Source organism: Diospyros lotus, chromosome 10, assembly GCF_014633365.1.
Source record: "Diospyros lotus cultivar Yz01 chromosome 10, ASM1463336v1, whole genome shotgun sequence".
In the NCBI taxonomy this organism is placed as follows: domain Eukaryota; kingdom Viridiplantae; phylum Streptophyta; class Magnoliopsida; order Ericales; family Ebenaceae; genus Diospyros; species Diospyros lotus.
This window is the reverse complement of record NC_068347.1, coordinates 34,303,604-34,324,643: the sequence shown is the minus strand read 5'-3', so window position 1 is coordinate 34,324,643 and position 21,040 is coordinate 34,303,604. Positions and strand designations below refer to the sequence as shown.

The 21,040-nt window shown below is 32.6% G+C and overlaps 2 protein-coding genes across 3 annotated transcripts in view; one reads left to right on the top strand and one right to left on the bottom strand.

The window, feature by feature from the left end:
• Positions 1–3,586: 3,586 nt before the first annotated feature.
• The window catches only part of LOC127811538 (pentatricopeptide repeat-containing protein At1g62350-like), a 50,033-nt gene continuing 32,579 nt past the window's right edge, over positions 3,587–21,040 (bottom strand). The window contains exons 3-6 of one of the 2 annotated variants that reach the window (XR_008025709.1): positions 9,767–10,154; positions 8,651–8,836; positions 8,450–8,558; positions 3,832–3,870 (exon numbers count right to left, since the gene is read on the bottom strand). Coding sequence is in view for 1 of the 2 variants with exons in the window: in XM_052351495.1 (XP_052207455.1) it covers positions 3,844–3,870; positions 8,450–8,836; positions 9,767–10,105 (753 nt within the window). In the remaining variant the exon portion in view is untranslated. Of the gene's footprint in view, positions 3,871–8,449; positions 8,837–9,766; positions 10,155–21,040 lie in introns of those variants that run through there. The other variant, XM_052351495.1, reaches the window with a different exon arrangement.
• On the top strand, positions 14,472–20,311 carry LOC127811539 (DNA-directed RNA polymerases II and V subunit 8A-like). Its single transcript, XM_052351496.1, has 4 exons — positions 14,472–14,637; positions 17,763–17,920; positions 19,485–19,561; positions 19,964–20,311. The coding sequence occupies exons 1-4, from the start codon at positions 14,565–14,567 to the stop codon at positions 20,073–20,075; spliced, it is 420 nt and encodes a 139-aa protein (XP_052207456.1). The 5' UTR covers positions 14,472–14,564; the 3' UTR covers positions 20,076–20,311.

Sequence of the window (21,040 nt, the reverse complement as noted above, 5' to 3'; positions counted from 1 at the left end):
CCATATTCCACTCTCATGTAGTTGACTTTCTTTTTATGATTGTTTTACAGTTTTCAAAACGTTTTTATTTTTAAAAGATTAAAAAAAAGTCAAAAAAAACTTTTAACCTGTTTTTTATAATTTTAAAAACATTTCAAAATAATTTTATAATATTAAAAAAATATAATAAACGTATTTTTACCCAAAAAAATTAGAGACATAATTGAAAATAAGCTTTCGTCAAATAAATTAGAGAAGAAATTTTAAAGACATAATTTTTATTCTCTAATTCAAAATTTTTAATTTTTTAAAAAAATTATTTAAAGATATTATAAAATTTATATTTATTTTTAAATTAAATAACTATTTGCTAATTTTTTATATTAAAAATTATATTTATAAAAAATCTCAATATTTTTTATATTTATGCATTTTCTCACATTTCTATTTCTTATTTTTTTTTAAAATTAAATTTTTATTTTTATTTTGTATTATATCTGTTTATTATTTTCATATAACTTAATTACAAAATTTTTAATTTGAAATTCATAAAAAAAATTACTTTCAATTTGGTGCTTTTATTTATAATTATCATATGGGTTGGGCCAAAATGGCCCAGGCCCAATATCGAGTTCATAAAATTAGACAAATAACACAACGTAATTTATTAATTTAAGTTAAATAATTATTTATTAAATAGGTCAAGCTTGTTCAAATCATTTAATTTTTTTTATTTCAATTTTTTTAACACATTAAATATATTCAATTATAATTAATTTTTCATATAATGAGAAATTGTGAGTTTAAAATTACATTGGCATTCATATTCCAAAGCTATTATATTTAACTTTCAAAAATGTTAATTGAAAAGTTCTTAAGAGTCAGACAGATTAACAGATAGACTTATAGAATAAGAACTAAAAGATTAAAATATTTTTGTCTATATTATATTGTATTTTTTTCAATACAATGTGGGTGATGACATTTTAATCTTTTAGTTTCCATTCTGTAAATTTATCTGTTAATATGTCTGACCTTATAAAAGAACTCATGTTAATTTGATACTCAATTGTAATATTTTTTATGATATTCATGCATTAATATGTTATTACAAAACCAACCATCACTTTACGGATCTTTACCAAAATAGTGTGAACCAAAACTTTGAAACAAGCCACATTGCCAAGTTCATTGTGAATAATAGGTTAAAAGTATATTTATGTCTATAAATTTTTCTTTTTTGTAAAATACTAAATTTTTTATAATTTCAAATATATCCTTGAACATAAATTAAAAATATATTCACACTCCTAAATTTTTCGTGATTCCAAATATGTCTATAAATTATGCAAAATTACTTATTTAAATACATGACTAGAAAATAATACGTACACACACTGACATAATAGTTTTTCAACGTTTCCTCAACTTCCTCTCTTTCTTAGCTACGTCTCATTCAGTTGTGTTATTTCTCTTCGACATCTCATTTAGTTGGGCTACATAAGCCGATTAAGTTAAATGAGTCACTGATGTGCCCCGATCAATGATCACCTTGCCGTTTGAGCAATTGAAGATGGGTCATTCTAGGGGTAGCATTTCTACACAATCAGAGGAGACGCAAGAGGCACAAAAAAGAAAAGAGATGCATTTGGAGAGAGAAAATGAGTTGTGGTGATAGAAAGAGAGAAAAAGAGAACTAAGGAAATGTCGTCGGAGAGAAAGAATGAGCTAAAGAGACACTAAAGAAATAGGAAATGCGAGAGAGAGAGCGCACTGAAGAAATATTAGAAAACTGTCACGTCAACATATGTACGTATCATTTATTGGTCAGATGTTTAAGTGAGTGATTTTACACAATTCAGATATACATTTAGAACTATGAAAAATTTAAAATTTCACAAAATAAAATAAAAAATAAAAATTCATGAGCATAAATATGTTTTTAACTCAAGTTTAAGAACACATTTGAAATCACGAAAAGTTTAAAGTTTTATAAAAAAAAAAAATACAAACATTTAAAGACATAAATATACTTTTCACCTTGAATAATACAAGGCATCTATCCTTCCTCGTTCACATTATAGTTGATATAGTTGATAGGGCTTTAAAACGAAAACAAATATATGTTGGGAGTGATAAATTGATAATGGCTTTGTTTCTATAATTTAACTTAAAGGTCAATTTCACCATCTTTGAGGTTTGGTTAAAAGGCATCTGCCACTTTTATATTTTTAAAAATAAAAAATTCTTGAAAGTCAGAAGGAGTTACTGAAAGGCTTATCGAATGAGATCGAAAAGACTCAAATGCTCTCGCCCAGCCTTTGCCTTTCTCCTCTTTCTCTTTTCATGTCAGTGATGCGACTGCCGACCGCTGCTGCCTTTGCCTCGCCTTGTCGCCGACCACTGCTGCTGTCACCTCGCCTCGTCATCGATCGCTGCTGCCGTCGTCTCGCCTCGTCGACTGTCAGAGAATGCAACGACGGTCGACGAGACAATGACAACAGTAGTCGGCGATCGCGACCATGAGAAGGAAGAGAGGAGAAGGCAGTGGCATCCCCTACAAATTTGTATTGTGAGCAAGGACAATTTGGTCTTTTTGACCCCATTCGATAAGCCCCTCTGTCAACTTGTTTGACCCTATACTAACCATGCAAATTGACCACTTTGCCCCTTTGCAAAAGACTACCCCCAATAACCATGCAAATTGACCACTTTACCCCTTTTTAAAAGACTACCCCCAATAACCATCTTTTTATATTCCGACTAGCCATCTTTTCTGTTTTCAACGATGAAAAACGGGAAGTATTAGAGGCTTTCTCTTTCTATATATAAAGAAGCCCTTTATGGGTTTTGACTAGTGAATTCTTCAAAACCCACAATGGGTTTCAAACTTTTAGCGAACAAGGATAATCTTTTTATTTTTTTCATAATTTTAGAAGAGAAAGGAAATAAGGGAAAGACACCTTGGAAATTTCACAAAATTAACGATCGTTAGTTAAAAATATTAGGGTATGCGTTGCATTGGAGTCGACCTCAAGGGAATTCAGTGACATTTTTGAAAACACAAGCATGGTCAATGCCTTTTAACCAAATTTTAAAAGTGATGCGTGAAATATACCTTTTAAGTTAACAATTAACTAAATAACTTCTAATGAGGCTAAACCACCCGGGCTATCAGATAGTTGTTCCTGAGTCCTAAGAAGAAGAAGAAGAAGAACCACCAATGTAATCAAACCAAAATAACACAAGTAAATCTATACAATCAAGTTGAGGTTGAATAAGTTTCTTCTTTCAACCCTAAGCCTAACCACCATTAATTGGCTCAACAATTTCTCAAACCAAGAGCACACCTAAATGGCCTGATAAGCAAACAAGCCTAGGAGCTCCGGGAATAGACCAAGTTCCAAGTTGCAGCAAATCTTCATCTTTATGTAGGTATTTATCTATTTATTTGCCATGATGTTACAAACTTAAACCGAATTAGGGCAGATTATGCGTGTGCATATAACTAAAGCAAGACTAATTTGATACAAGTGAAAAAATTAGCTCACCAATAGCATCTGTAAGAACTTAAATGCTACTTAGGTTATGATAAGATCAAATAATCTAGCCAAAAAATCAGTTATCAGATCACCAATATCATATTCAACAAGAACAGATGCATGAAACTTCTAGCAATTATTTGCTTTCAATACGAGTACCGTCGAACAAACTGGATAGGACCGGTGCAGAATCACACATGTATATCCGAAATATGGCCAAATATAAAGTCTTACCTTCCTCTACTCTGAGAAAACTCAAGCAGTTTCCTTTCCTGTTTCCAGAGCTCTGCACCTTGCAGCTGAAGAGAAACCACCGACTTTTCTAAACAAGGTTGAGGCTCTGCTTTGTCTGGGAACCAAAAAAAAAAGAGAGAGGTAAAAAAGAATGCCATAATAAACAGAACAGAATGCTAAGAAGGAATGTCTAAATGGATGAATACCATCTGGAGTCGTTTGTCGCAATCATTACTAAACGAGGCCAAAACACATACATTTTAAATGTTCCCTTTTAATTTGTTAAAACAAGGGTATTTTTGTATGATGATGTTAAATTCATACAACCAATACAGCTTTAAGTTTTGCAAACAAAGGTTTTATTGCATGATGTAAATTGAAGATCACATTTTCCAGATTATACCATCAACCTGTCCAAAGAAATATACAAGCAATTCACTTATGGTGACAGTTTCAATTGTCCTTCAAAAATGACAACTTAACTGTCCCACAAAAAATGAGGATACTTCAAAAGTTTCACAAGAATAAGGTTCAACATAGAATCTGAAAGTTATGTCTTCGGCAAATCTGTGTTGCATAAATTTGTTTGAGATTTAGGAAGATAAACAAATTACTTACCTGTGCTGAAACTACACAAACTAACTCTGCCCATTGTTTGAGCAAGTCTCAAAGGTATTATTCCTTATAACAGTGGTCACAAGCCTGATTAAAAGAAGAGGGTTGCATTAAATAGCTGACGACTAATTTAAAAACCATTGGAGGTAGTTTTTCTTTTTCCACCTGTATGCATATGCTAACCTCTGGAAGAAGCTTAACAAGCCATTTTGATTGTCCAAGATAAGCACCTCCAAAGAGTGAGTGTCCAGTTTATAAACTTGCCATTCAATTCATTGTTAATTGCTAAGTTAAGCAAGTTGTATGGAAATAAAACACTGGTACAAAGCAAGCAGATTAATCTGAAGTCCATGCTTTACTGCATCTTTTCCTTTTCTTTCTGGTGCTTTATAGCATCTTTTCAGTCCTTTCATTTATGCAACAATTACCACTCATTGTGTCAATTTATGATACCAAACTCAACAATAAAACAACACACAAGCAGTAATCCCACTAGGTGGGTCTCTAACATCAATCCTACTTGGGCAACGGTTAGAGGAGAGTCTCCAATGAATTTAGCTATAAAACAGCCATTTTTAGGTGAAGATTTATAAGAGAAAACAAGAGAATTCAAGCCAAAGCTCAAGAAAGAATTTTGAACATTCAAGTTCTTTAGTTTTACTCTATTATTCATATTTTTGGGCTTTTCTAGGACATAGAATTTTGAACATTCAGGTTATTCACTTTTACTCTATTATTCATATTTTTGGGCTTTTCTAGGACATCCATATACTGAGTGAGCTTCATTGCTTTCAACAGATCTTTTGAGAGAGAATTTCATTTGTATCCTTTACTCCTAGTGTGTGTGAGAGTTCCTTGGGATGAATTCTTGCACGTGAGCTAGCACTATATCAACTAGCACAAATTTTTTAGAGTTCTTGGAATAAAAACTTGAGTTTGTTTTTGGAGAGTTTTTGGGATGCAAAAACTCTTGCAAGTGAGCTAACACCAATCAACTATTGATTATATCTTGTGGTTTCAATATAGTAGATTGAAATCTCCAGTTGGAGCTAGAGGATCTGACATATGCTGGGGATAAACTGAACTACTATAAATAGCGATGCTTGCTCTCTCAATCCCTACACACATCTATTTTATGTTTTTCATGTTCATTTATATTTTTTTGTTAAATCTTCACAGACCCAATTCACTCCACCTCTTATGTTAAACTCCATTAATTGTGCTAACATATTGCTTAAAAGTTGTAAACACTTATTGTTTTTTAGAGAGTAAGTGGTCACTTGCCCATAGTGGTGTGGCTACGTAGAGCCTAAACAAAGCGAGGAGATATTTGTACAACTTGTTGAGATGAGTTTGAGATAAAACCTCAGCCTGATTTCTAGCAGAACATAAGGTAGCTTTGCCTTAGAGAACTAGACGTGGGTGCTAGAGGCACTGAACCACTATAAAATTGTATTGCCTACTATGTGTATACTTTATTTGTCTTTTATGTATTTCTACACAACCTTTAAGCATTAAAAACCATCAACTTGTAAAAAGTAATCCCCTCTTGAGTCAACACCACAAACAAAGGGACCAACAATATTATCTTGTTTCTTATTTTGCTTTTTCTTATACATGCTCTTAAAAATCTAACACAACTTTGTTTCTTTCATTTCTTTCCATATCTCCCATCAAGGAAATAAAAAAGGAAAAGTAATGAGGCCACTTGTTTGCAAGTGAAAAATAAGTTGTTCGGTAGTTTATGCTGCTATCATAATCAGTCAATGACCTTCCTTAACATTGATATTGATTACAGAGAGAAGCTGAAAATTATGTTGATGAAAACAGAGAAAATGCTAAAGAGAACGAAAATTCAGGAGAAGGTTTCATCTATTAAACATTCCCAGCAAGAAGCTTATTTTTAAGGCCAGTAGGAATGTTCTTATGTAAAAAAAACAGAAAGGAATGTTCTTATGTACATGTAATGTAAAAATACATATATAAAGTTATGTATCCTTGTTCCAACATAGCCTAACTGAATGTTCCAGGGAGGGATTCTAAAGGTTATTCCTAGGACTGAAATTCATTGATATAAGTATGGGAACAGGCTTAGACTAGTTAATTGCAGAAGCCAACAAAATGTTCCATGAGCAGGTAAAATAATTATTGTTCCATCAGACATATATAGAAAAATCAGGAAAATTTCACTCTACCAATATAGTATTGTAATGATGGGAGGATAACAATCAAGGTTGTTAAAATCGAAATTTTAAGTGGGATTGTAAGGGGGTTCATAAAATCGAATCGTAAAATCATAAGATTTTACGAAAAATTAAAAAAACCCTTTAATTTATGTAAATATATGTTTATAATAACATATTTCTTATTATAAATAAAATAGATGCACTTATTTCAAAATTACTTCATCTATTAATTTCAAAAATACTGAATAATATGAAATTTTTAAATATTAAATTCATCATTCATTCATCCATAATCAAAATTTCAAACAACAAACATTACCATCATCATCAACAAATATTGTTAAAAATAAATAAAAATACTAAGTCATAAAAACAACAAATATTGTTAAACTTCTACATTATGTCATTACACTAATTAAGTTATCAATACCAAAGAGGTATATTTGTTTCTTGCTAATCATCAATCTTAATATAAAATTAGACCCACCCATGATCTAATTGTGACATATTTAAGATTAATTCTTTGAATCTGCACTTACTTGTACGTATAGATAACAACATCACAAATGAGAATGTACACACACAAGCACAACTGCACAGCACACTCACTCAGCACATCAATTGGACGCAACACAGAGCTCAGCACAGCGCACACACGACATTTGATTATCGGACTTAGCAAAACATAGTCACTATCACTCACAACTCACTCACATACTTGAGTTGGGTTTGATTCTTCGAACTTTCAAGGTGAACGAAAGAAGAAGAAAGGCCAAAACAAGATCGACAAGGATTAGGATTTGCAGAAGGACACAACAAGCAAATGCAGCAAGCACATAGACACAATGTCGTTTAGGGTTTGTAAAAGAACCAAAATAGGATGTTGACATTGTGGGTTTGTAAAAGAACCAAAATAGGATATTGACAACGATTGTATATTATATATATATGTTGGTTAGGAACTAAAATATTTTTGTTTCTAACCTCAAAATTGTGGGCAAAACTAAACTTGGCAAACTCGTAAAATCGTAAACTTGAACCCAGTAAACTCGTAAACTTGGATCGATAAACTCGTAGACTCGGGTCCGATTCCATAAAACTTGATCCTACAAGCGAGTTGACTCGTTTTATGTCTCATGACTCGTAAACTCGTAAAATCGTACGAGTTGACTCGCGATTTTAACAACAATTAACAATAATAAAATACTAAGATGGGACAAACAACCTAAAAAAGATCTAAAAGAGGAAACCTTATGCACATGGCTCTCACATTGTGGGATCTGAAGTTCCTGTGTAGTATTGTGGGTATTAAAAGCTGTTTCCATGATTTGAACCACTTGATCTTCTAAACTGTTTCCATGGAAGAAACAAGTCTTACTATGCCAATGCCACCCTTTTAGAAACATGTATTACAATAAAATATATTGTGAGGCAAAATTGAATGAGATAGAATGACCTATCTACAGAAGAGGATCAGTGCACAACTACACCCTAAATTGCTAGTTGAACTGGAAATTACCAGTGGTATTTGCCAAAATAGCATCCACGTTATTTGGGACAAAACCTAGGAAAGTGCTCAATAGATTTGACAAATCACTAAAAGCAGGTTGATATATTAAATATTTAGAACCACTAAGAGAGTTAAAGACTTCATTCCCATTTTGTACCTTGATAACAACATACACACGGGAAAGGAACATTTCTTTCACTGTCTCATCTTTCTACAAGTACACATCCCAATAGAAACTTTATGGTCAGAGCACACATTAGATTCAATCATACACTAAGATGGGATGGATAGGATATTTCTAGGAGCACATTTAGGAGACAGAGACATTAAATCACATAGAATTTAGAGATTGAACTTTTATGCAAGAGACGTGGGTTCCTTACATATTTTCTTTCAACTTCTTTGAGGAACCTTTCAGGGGAATCCATATAGTCAGCACATTCTTTCTTTACACTTGCTGCAAGCTCTTCTTCTCCAGATTTTTCAAGATTCCTGATGAGAATTGTCAACGTTAGCTTATCTGGTGCACATCCTGATATCTTCATCAATTCATACATCTCTATTGCCTTCTGTATCATATCCACCTTGAAGTATGCTCCAATCATCTCAGCAAAAGCCCTAGTATTAGGTTCTAATCCTTCTTTTTTTAATTCGGAGAAAAATTCTTCAGCCTCTTCAATCTGTTTGTTCTTTCCCAACATCAAAATCACGTCACAGAATAGAGATAAATCTGGTTGGTACCACACTTCCTTCCTCACAAATTCAAACACCTGAACCCTGATGTCCATTTCAGATAAAATGCTCACTTGAAGTGAAATCAATTAAATAAGTGAACAGTGCATATCACCGTAGAATGAAGAAAACAAAAAATTGTAGATGAATGCGAGAGGTAAGGTTGATAATTAAATTACACAGCAACTGAAATATTTTAAAAGTAAAAAGTAAGGGAATTTCCAACCTGCGTACTTTAATTGAAATGTTTCAAACAACTCTTTGCCCAGATTTAGACCATGAACAACTGCCAAGGCTTGAACACCTTATTTGTTGAACTCGCTATTTGAAATAGTAATACAAAAATAAACAAAATACAATGAAGATGAAGTCATAAATACCACAAGTTTTAGCCATTGAGGTCACAAGTTCTAGCCATTGAGGTCACAAGTTCTAATCTCACTTCATTATCCCAATTTGGTCTTAATCATTTTCTGAAAAGTCACTCCAATCCTCCTCTTTTAGCCACACGTATGGCATGCATGCCATATCGCATTTGCTATCTATAACAGTGGGTGGAAAAAATCCAATTTTCAGTTGCAAAGGGAAGAGGAAGAGGAATAGGAAAGTCTTAAGGAAAACCATCCTTGTGCTTTTCCATCCACTTTAGAAAAATTAACTAAAAACAAATGACATTTAGAACTAAAATATTTCTCCCGTTGCTTCATCATATTTTCTTTTCCTTGTTTTCAAGGCAACCAAACAAGGAATGCTTACATTATGTGCATTTCCCCCCATTTCTTCCTAAACCCATGAACCAACAATGGCTAGCGTACAACCCTCATGAGATATCAAAACAAAACCAGAACAAATAATAAAGGAGAAAAAACTTAAGGGTTAACTTTTGATAAACTAAGATTATTACCCCGTCAATTATCAAAGTTGAACTCAAATAACTATCACTTAGTAGTGGAATCCAAAACAAATACCTTGAGAGCCAAGTCCACTTCGTTCTGCCTCTGCAACTCGGCCAACGCGTCCAGCAAGTCGGCCTTCAAGAGCCTGCTAAGCCTGTTCCTGAAAACCTCATCCAACTTACCCGAGGGCTTGGCCTTGGCTAGCTTGAGCGACTGAACTGCTTGTATTGCTTCCGTCGACAGTACCCTCTTCTTCCACATGGGTTTTCTCGGCGCGTTCCTCAGCCCGCACCTGACCCTCGGCACGGCCACCGCCGGCGGACGCGCCGGAGAGCTTCCAATTTCGGGCTTTCCCCGGATACCCAATCGAAAAGTATGGAAATTGAGCGAGCCCATGATGCCCGAACGCATCGAAGAGATCGAATTCCAGATCGCTCTGGGCGCGTATCGACCGTGCTATCTTGATAAACCAAAGCAGACGAGTAAAACGTTAAATTACAGAGGTTCTGAATTATTATTAAGATTTAATTTAAAATAAATGCATAAACAATGTTTAAAATTATATATATTTTTATTATTCATTATTTATTTTAAATTTGATTTCAATAAGTATTACCGCTCGATTCAAGTATCAAGTCATTTCTATTATGTTTTTTCACCAAATGATATATACTGCCATATATATTATACGAATATAACAACTATGATTTCCTTTCAATTTTTTCACTTCTATATGTTTTTTATGAATAATAATGTCGTATAACCTTATCGTCCCATTATAAATAAGGGTTCGACAAAAATAAAATAAAAAACAACGCTACTTTTAGAGTGACAATGCTTCTCTTCGGATAAGTCTATCTCTGTTACTTTTTTTCCCCTTGATTGATTTTGTCATGGCATCGCAAAGGAGTTAATAAAATCAATATAAGTTTTTGTCATTTATATGTATTTGTTATAAAGTATCCTCTAAAGAGTTCTCCCAAAAACAGTTATCTCGGAGAAACACCTCAACCATCGTAATCTACTTAGTCGAGCTATCATCTTGGGACAAAATAAGGGATAACCTTATTCCAAACAACTTTACTTCACATTGTTTTGCACAACGTGGCTTGCCTAAAACAAACACTTATTATTCTTGGGGACCATTTATCCAGGTGAATTTTTTACGAATGTTTTATTCTGAGTTAATTCTGAAACAATACTGTGTGCGATGAGAATAACACTGCATCTTGCGATCAAATGAGTACCGTGTCTCTTTTGCATGTGTGTCACATGTCCCAGTCATGACCAAAAATTATAAATACCCCTTGACCTTTCATATTTAGGGGGATATTTTTCAACCAGTCCAACTTTTTTACGTTATGTATACTTTCATAGCTTTAGTTTTCTCAAATAAACCCTTTTCTCCCGGACCACACATGCATTCAACATCATACTTTTACATATGTTTTTTCCTACATTCAAACTCCACTATGTCATCTTTTGACTTAAACATTTGAGGGTCTACATGGAAAAAATTCTTGCAACTTCTATCTTGCAATCTATATTTTTTTGGACAATTAGTTTATTCTAGACAAGTCTTTTAAACAGATGATCGAGTCTCTCCTAGCACTATCCCAAACAACCTTGTTTTTCGCGAGGTCTTGCTAATCTTTTGCTGAGTTTTTTTAAAAATATAAATTTTAATTATTATATTATAACAACAACAATATTTTTTTAATCAAACTTTAAAAGTGTCATGTGTAATTTATCCAAAATTTAAAAACAATAATTCTATACCAATTAAAATATATTTATGGAAGAGAAAGTTATTTAACAATTCATACATTCACGTAATGCTTCTTAGGTCAATTGTCTAAGATTGAAAATCGATTATAATTAATATAATATTATTATTATTTATAATAATAAATATGCATATAATATATGTATATATGTTTTAAAATTTTATATTTAAAAATAAAAAATATAAATTAAACATGACGAAATAGTCAAGTCCCGATTGAATCGATTCGATCTTCAATCCAAAAATTTTAGAAACCTCAACCCCAATGCAATCTATATCTATATATATATTATAACAAAACAACCGTCAATTTTTTTCCCGCCCATTTTCAGTTACTATTTTGATATTTTATTATATATTTTTAATTTTTTTTACTTACCTGAAATGAAATTTTTATAGGTCATTAATTAAGTCTACATTTGTGAAAAACGTGTAGTTCTTAGAACATGTAAATGGTTTTTTTCATGGTTAATAGTGTTTTGGAAAATGTGTAAGCATACTAGTATATGAAGAGCTTAGATAAATATTATTAATTTATCCATATTATTAATTTTTAAATATTAACATAAAATTTTAATTGAAATAAATTAAAAAAAATGAGACTTTTTTAAATCGGGAGAAATCTTGATATATTAGGTAATACCGTCGAATACCGACTACCAAGTAATTTTTTTTATTTATATATAGTTTAATTAATTTAAATTTATTTTTTTATAATTTTAAATGTTATAATTTTATATATAACTTAAATGTTATAATTTTATTTTTTAACTTTATTTTTTTTGTTGTTTTTTTAAAAATGTGACCCGTCTTAAATGTGATAATTGATTGCTAGGAGGAATATGTAAAGACATGTATGGATAATCAATTTTAAAATTTTGATTATTATTATTTATATAATTAATTAATTATTTAAATTATCTTTATTTTATATATAGTTTAATTATTTTAAATTTATTTTTTATAATTTTAAATGTTATAATTTTATATATAACTTAAATGTTATAATTTTATTTTTTAACTTTATTTTTGTTTGTTATTTTTCTTAAAATGTGACATGTCTTAAATGTGGTAATTGATTGTCAAGAGAAATATGTAAAGTAATGTATGTATAATTAATTTTGAAAATTTGATTATTATAATTTATATAATTAATTAATTATTTAAATTATCTTTCTTTTATATAGTTTAATTAATTTAGATTTATTTTATTATAATTTTAAATGTTATAATTGTATATATAACTTAAATGTTATAATTTTATTTTTTAACTTTATTTTTTTGGGTACTTTCTTAAAAATTTGATCTGTCTTAAATATGATAATTGATTGTCAGGAGAAATATGTAAAGTCATGTATGAATAATTAATTTTGAAAATTTAATTATTATAATTTATATAATTAATTAATTATTTAAATTATTCTTATTTTATATATAGTTTAATTAATTTAAATTTATTTTTTATATTTTTAAATGTTATATATAATTTAAATATTATATATTTTTTTAATTTTTTTTGGTTACTTTCTTAAAAATTTGACCTACCTTAAATGTGGTAATTGATTGTGAGGAGAAATATGTAAAGTTATGGATAATTAATTTTGAAAATTTGATTATTATCATTTATATAATTAATTAATTATTTAAATTATCTCTATTTTATATATAGTTTAATTAATTTAAATTATTTTTTTTATAATTTTAAATATTATAATTTTATATATAACTTAAATGTTATAATTTTATTTTTTAACTTTTTTTTTTTTTTGCTTCCTTAAAAATTTGACCAGTCTTAAATGTGGTAATTAATTGTTAGGAGAAATATGTAAAGTTATGTATATATAATCAATTTTGAAAATTTGATTATTATTATTTATATAATTAATTGATTATTTAAATTATCTTTATTTTACATACAATTTAATTAATTTAAATTTATTTTTTTATAATTTTAAATGTCATAATTTTATTTTTCAACTTAATTGATTATTGTCATTTATTTAATTCTCCTTTTTCCCCTTAGTCTAGAAGATGTACTATATGTTGAACTTGGAGAAATTAAATGCAAATTAAATTTATGTTTTGAAAATTATATTAAATGAGTAAGATTCGAATTGTGTTGCAAAACGTGGGAAAAAAAAGAAACTTAATGGTGGTATGTAATTTGATAAATTAAGAGAAATATGAGAATTTGAAGAAAAATAAATTAATAAAAAAAAGCAAATATCTCTCTCTTCTTCATTTCCATTCCCGTTCAACCCTTCCATTTTCTTTATTCTCTTTTCTCGATTATTCTTCTCAAATTTTCTCTTCTTCTTTACTTTTATTTAGTAAAATTTAACCGTATTTTTTTACCCAGTTTGGTCTTCTGGTGTAACATAGCACTACTATTTTATCAAGTGAGTGATGTGAATGCAACTAAGAAAAATTACGTTTTGAGGGTTTGTGTGATAAGCACATATGAGACAAATACACGTGAAAAAAAAAAAATCTACCATTAAATGCATATTTCAAAATAAAGAGATTGATTATCGTTTATTTTTTTTTCTTGTTATTGTGTAATTTTTTTATTTTTTACGCATTGTTTATTGTATTACATGTTAATTTAAGTTTATTTTTTTACATAGTTTCGGAATAGAGTTATGTGTTTTTAATTATTCATCTATCCTTGAATGCATATAAAGAAATCTTTCAAAATATGTAATCATTTTATTGTATTTTCATGATTGTAACACGATTATTTTATTTATTTTTTACTTCTTTATTGTGATTTTTATTTATTGTAACTACTAAATTATATAATTTTCACTTTAATAATAATTTTTGTTTCAACGATGCATCGAATGGGTGATCCACTAGTTTGAATTAAGCCAATCCAATTTGCCATGAACGGAATAACGGTCTTAGACTTAGTCATCCACAGTGATTCGGGCAAACAAAATGGCCCGACCCGAACCGTGACCGTAACAAGCACCTGGGCTATTCAAGTTGGTCGCAGCAGAGGTAAAGAAGTTCCATAATCACCTCAGTTTCTGCTCTGAGAGAGAGAGAGAGAGAGAGAGAGAGAGAACCTTCGTTTGAAGGATGGTGGAGACACTTTTGGAGGATATATTTCGAGTGGAGCGTTTGGACCCAGATGGTAAAAAGTTCGATAAAGGTATTTTTCCTTAATTCACAAGTGATTGTTAGGATCGGCTTGTTTTTACAGTTACTCGTTGTTTCTTTTGCATATTAGATGTGGGAAATCTGGTTCTAAAGTGTTTCTTGCGCCTAATCAAGCTACTGGAAGCTAATAACCCTTTTGTTGATTTTGGTGAAATATTAGTTATGTGTGCTTCCATGGCATTTTTCTCCCATTTACTACGGTTTTCTTGTACAAACAATTTTAAGTAATCCCTCTCATTACTTCATTGGGAACCGTCTTATATGTTGAAATGATCATGCATTTAACAAAATGGACCCTTGTAGACAGAATACTAATTGGAACCTCTAAAATTTTTATACATCTTTCTGGGTTTTTTAGTATTATGATGGAATGGTTGTGAAGTATAAAATATGGTGTGATGTTCATGGGAACTAAATTATAGGGGGGGTGCCCCCAATGGACGAGGCTCCCCAGTTTGCAAGGGCTGGGAGAGGGTCATTTTTAGCCTTACATTTACTTTAAAAAGGGTTTTTTTGTGCAATTTGATCCTGTGACTATCCAGTCATAGAGGAGTAATACTACTGTTGCTACAAAGTCTCACCCTCATGAGATCTAAATTTGATGCAAAGTAAATGAATGGGGATACTAATTCATATGATGTACATTCAGTCAAGAAATTTGGTTAATCAAATTGTTAGAATTGACAGGAATGATATAAGAATTTCTGTCAATAGGCTTGGATATAAACTTTAAGACATTTTAAAGAGAATCTATAATGAAATAATTGAAAGAATGTGTGTGATAATGTGTATGATGATATAAATGTGACTGGGCAATATCAGGGAGAGTTAACGCATGATGAGTGACATAGATTCACGTCTAATGTCATGAGTTTGACTGATCCCCATCCTTTACCTAGGATTTTACTCCTCCTATATACCAAAAGGCTAGTCCTAGTGCACAAGGCTCCCTGTTTTATGAGGGTTGGGGAGGGTTGTTTTTGTATGCAGCTTTATCTTTGCGAATAAGCTATTTTTGAACCTTATAGTCACAAAGGGGACAACCATATTCTTGCCATCAAGACTTGCCCTCACTCCTCCAATACACCAAATAGACATGTTGGGAACTAAAACAAGTGCCTTAGGATTTTCCGATGCTTTTCAATCACAGACTCTTGATGAACAAAAACTGGAAGCAAAATAAACATACACACAAAACAGAAACGAAAACGAAAAGAGGCAAGGGATTTACCGTGGTTCACCTCAAAATGAGGGTACGTCCATGTTGAGCTCGAGAGAGAAGAGCTCATTGTACTATGAGATGAATCCGAGATTATACCCACATAAAACCCTCCCAAACCCTCTTTACAAACAATGGTTCGAGAATACAAAAATGCCCAATAATCACTCAATACAGATTAAAAGGCAGAACCCTATCGAACCATATAAATTAAGCAAAGCTATACAACATTTACAGAGAACGGAAAAACAGAGAAGCAAACCCTAGCCCCGAAGACGAAGGCTCTCGCCTCTACTGAATCTTTTCTTTCTCCTTTGCTTTTGTCACTTTCGTCTCAATCGATTTTCGTCTGATGGTTCACATCCCGAGGGCGAGATTAAAAGCGATGATGAATGGCTGGGATCGAGACTCATAAAGCACAGATGGATGGCTGGGATCAAATCGTGCAAGCACGATTGATTATTCCAACAGAAATGGCAGGCGAGCAGGGAATAAGATCGGGCAAGAGAGGGCAATCGGGCCCCAACTGAAGGCAGCTGATGGTTGCCACGTGCTGCCATCCAGCAGCTGCCAAATGGCAGCATGCGGTTGCTGCACATGGCCATCCAATTAGCTTAAAAGCAACAACGCCGTTTGGAGCTTCAAAACCAACAAGACATAAATTAACAGAGCTTCAAAACCAACAAGACATAAATTTCTTTTGGTTCTAGTGGATAAAGATACCTTTTCCCCATCCTGCAGCTGACATGCCATTGGGATATTTGTCGAGCATTATGTAATTGGGAGCTTGTGAAGATTTAAGGCTGTTACTGGACTTGTTGCATTAACATTTTCAGCGTGCCTCCAGAAGCAGACTGGAAAATAGCTGACCTAACCCTCCCTCCCACGCCCCAAAAAAAGAAAAAAAAAAAAAGAAAAGAAAAGAAAAGAAAGAAAGGAATGTCAGACTGTGAAAAATGGCAGAATTGAGGTAAGTTATATTGGAAGTCTGGAGTAGGGGATCTAAGGGTTACTGTGGGTTTTAGTTGGAGTATTTCGCGTGTGAAGGTGGTTGGCAGTCTGTCTTTGCTGACTGTGTGGATTTCTGGAAGGGTATTACTAATTGGTTTTGGAACTTTGCAGTGAGACTAAATTGGTGCTGTGAATGCAGGGCACGATTACGGTTGTTGGTGCATTATTATTTAGTGGCTTCAGATCAATGGTCTATTATGCTCTCTCTAATTAGGATTCAGGGGATATGCTGAGGTTAGAAATTGGAGTTTTAGTTCAGGCATGAAGTTTTACAAAAGGACTATTTCATTTTGTGTTTACCCTGGTTTATGGTGCACAGTGCAGCATAAATGAAAAGGCTTTTTTTTTTTTTTTTTTGAGGGGAGCCCTGCGTGGGCAGGGGGAGGGGAATGGCAGAGGGGAGGAGCTTCTCTCAAACTCTTTATATTAGTGGCTTTTATGGAAACATTTATTTTCTACCAGTTTCATTCTTTTCTTTTTTTCTTTTTTTGGGTCAAGTATCTACCTATTTTTATTCATTTTCCAACTGATATCTGCTCTAGGTAAGTTTCTGACATCTTATTCAAGAAAGGGAGAGAAAATAAACTTCCTAACTAACATTTTGGTGGTCTGTTTTATGTGATCTATCTATTTGTTCTGCATATTTGGCACTCCTTGATGATACTTCATTATTTTCCACAAGAACTTACCTTGGAAGAAATGTCTTTTGTAATGCAAGATTATGTGAAATATTTTTTGAGGAGAAAAAGATCATAACTAAACTCCCATTTTAGTTGACAGCTGAATGCTTTTGATGTGAAGAAAGAATCTTCTTGCCTTCTCTGAAATATGAAGCAGTATGTCTGTTACTGTTTGAAGCTAACAGTTCCATAATGTGTTTCATATAGTTTCTCGCATTGAAGCAATCAGCGAGCAGCTTGAAATGTACATGCAGCTAGATGTGAACATAGACATATATCCTCTTCATGTTGGGGAGAAATTCTTGATGGTATTAGCATCTACTCTGAATTTGGATGGAACACCTGATAGTGGTTATTTTACTCAGGTAAGCTTAATACAATATATCTTGCTACTTCACATATTTGTCTAGTTCATGGGTTGCTTCTGAAGCTTGACCTAAAGCCGTTAAAGCTTAGTTCCCGTGTGTGGTTTTATAATCATATTGTTGATTAAACTATAAACAACATAATACCACAATCTGTTTACTCAATCCCCAATGGTTTTTATGTCTTCCTCTTTTCTTTCTTGGGTTTTCTTCCCCACTTTTCATGAGAGTGCACAGTGGTTTCCATCAAGGTGGAATTTAAATATTAAGCTTCTAGCAGGTGATTACTTTTGGAGCTTCTCCAACTTCTTTGAACTCTATAATAGTGACAAATAGCAAAAAATGCAGAGGGTGTTCTTGATTCGAGCAACTGTACCACCCTTACACAAATATTGATATTGCTACCTGGCAAATCTTTTATGTAATTCTTTCATAACATTGTTCCACACTTTGCCTTTGATTTTTCTATTTGAACTTCTCTCCTGTTATGTAGAACGTGAATTATTTTCATTATATATGAAAATATACATTATTTTTCCGCCTCAAGGCACTCAACATGTCTCTGTTGTATTGTATCAGTGTTGTACATATGCCATCTGATTCATTGTCTCCATTTTTCCCTGAAGCCCGTCTTCTCCGTGACATAGATGAGAGGATTCAATTCATCTGATTGCAAGATTTGTTTTATGAAGCTTTGCCATCATGCCTGGAACTTGAGTTTGGTAGACTCTATCTCTAATTTTATTAGTGGAATTTCATAGAGAGACAAGAATCTCCTTGCTTTTGATTCTAGAATCAAACATCTCATTGTTAACCAGAATCATCTAAGATTCATCTACTCTGAATGCCCCCCCATACTCTTGACACTGCTTGAGACAATGTTGTTTCCATGCACCTTTTTACCCCCTTTTGACATTTCCTAATGAAGAACTACTGTGAATGTGTGTCAAGCTGTAGTCTTATTACCGCTTTGAAAAATTGAAACATGAATGGATTCCTTAAATCGATTTGGGATAAAGAGAAACTTAAGATAACTCTAGATCTTGAACTGAGCTGAAGTGTTCATAATATGGTTAACTTTTCCAAATTGTTGTATGATGCATAAGAAGTACTTCCAGATTAATGGTTTGCAGCTCAGGTATGAAGCAGAATAGTGTGTGATGGAAGCAGACAATGTGATCGGTAATAGATGTAATGGAAGGATAAGGAATCCAAATTATTCACAAGAAGATGCCAGAGGGATGCTGTACAAGGATGGTATTGGAAAATGGATTTTCCCTACCAAACATGGCGGTAAACACATAATGCATGAGTAAACATGCATTTAGTCAAACTTATTGGAAACCAACTTGGAGAAAACATAAAATAAGATTCACAAGTTCTCGTTTTCAGAGTGCCATAACCTGACAAGTAGAAACTATGACTGGGCCTTGGATGTCTCTTTTAATGCATTTGTAGGATGCCATCCTAATCGTTGTCAGTTGAGATGTGAACTTTTCTAGATGTTTCCAGATATTATTTCGGGTAAAAGGTTCTCTTATGTACTCTATTTTATCAATTTCAGGGCGGAAGGAAATCGCTTGCAGACAAGTTTGAATATGTCATGCATGGGAAGTCATATAGGATCTCAGATAATAAAGTGTATGCATGCCTTACCTTGTAGATATACCTCTGCTGTTTCCAAAGACCCCATGTATGCTTGCTATCAGACTTTGCATTAAGAAGCGAAAAGTTTAAGTAGCTTAAATGTTCAGAGATCTAAACTACCCTGACCGTGAAGTTGCAGTATGTGTCCTGCTTATGTTTTTGCCTGGTTTCGATTATCATTTGGGGGTGCATGGGTGGGCAATCCACGTCTTAGTCCTGTGCCACCAGTTGTTGCTCACTTGAGACAAAATTATATGAACAAATTCTCTTCCCTTCTTCTCAGTTTGTTTCTTCTTCTGGGCTTCTCTTTTGCCTGGGGCAAGATTGCCATGGAAAGGCTCTACTTATTGGAAATTTGACGGTTTTGTGTTTTTTCTTTTTCGATTTTTGTTCCAGGGAGATTTGCGCTTCATTCGGAGGGCTTCTGATGCTGCTGAAAGCAGATCCGAGCGATGCACAGAAGCTGGAGCTTGACCAGAGGTTGTTTATCCTCATCAGGAAGGTCTAAAACTCGGCCATGAATCATGAAATTCAGCTTCCCCTTAGTTTGGTCTCAATGAACATGGATTTTTAGATGCCTCTGGAGTTTCTCAAGATTGGCTATTACTGTTAAGACCTGTAGCTTAACATCTCCAGATCCTTTGTCTTGGTTGTTCTTGAACATATCATGATTTTATAGACGTGGTTCATGTTTGTGTCTACGCTCTTTCTGCATGTTCTATAAGAACATTTGGTCTTTGTTTTTGTTGTGGGCTTTGTCTTTGTTCAGTGATTAGTAAAAAGAATATGATCTTATATCAGAGATTTCAAATAGTACCTCATTGAATATATTATGAAAAAATAAAATCTAACAAAACAACCTATAATTATAAAAATAATATTATACATCTTTTACTTGAAACTCGTAAATTGCATGATTAATAACTATTCAAATAATTAAATTATACACAATCACAAATTGAAACTTAAATTTGGAGATATGAGCTAACTCTCAACTAAGTGATATTATCAAATTTTATACATAAATTATTTAATCCAAAATTCCAAAAACAACTATTTTGGTTAAGAAAATTCCATTTCCATTCACCTCTATTCTCCACAATCATCTTTTACAATTATATAATTATTTTTCAAAAATATTCTTGTACACAATCATTTTACTTGCATCACCGGCCATCATCGTACATGACCATTATTGCCGGCGGTCGCGAGGAACGTGGCCACCCATCATCGCATTCGCATTTCTCGTGACCACCCATCATTGCAAAGCTCCCACCAGAGGCCGCATTACCCATCATCGATGGCAAGAGAGAGAGAGAGAAAAAAGTGGGTGTGATGATCATTAGGAGATGGGTGCTGATGGCGGCCGCGCGGTGGGAGCTTTGCAATATAGTGCTCAAGGCAGGATCCTCTATCTCATATCTATTTGTTTCATACACACAGCGACACACACAAGTATTCTGCAATTTATAT

What these genes read in the sequence shown, in the direction of transcription:
- LOC127811539 (XM_052351496.1), top strand. Translation starts at nt 14,565, where the DNA reads ATGGTGGAGACACTTTTGGAGGATATATTTCGAGTGGAGCGTTTGGAC. An exon ending in ATAGTGGTTATTTTACTCAG is followed by an intron (nt 17,921 to 19,484) that starts GTAAGCTTAATA and finishes TATCAATTTCAG; the next exon opens with GGCGGAAGGAAATCGCTTGC. An exon ending in AGGATCTCAGATAATAAAGT is followed by an intron (nt 19,562 to 19,963) that starts GTATGCATGCCT and finishes TTTTTGTTCCAG; the next exon opens with GGAGATTTGCGCTTCATTCG.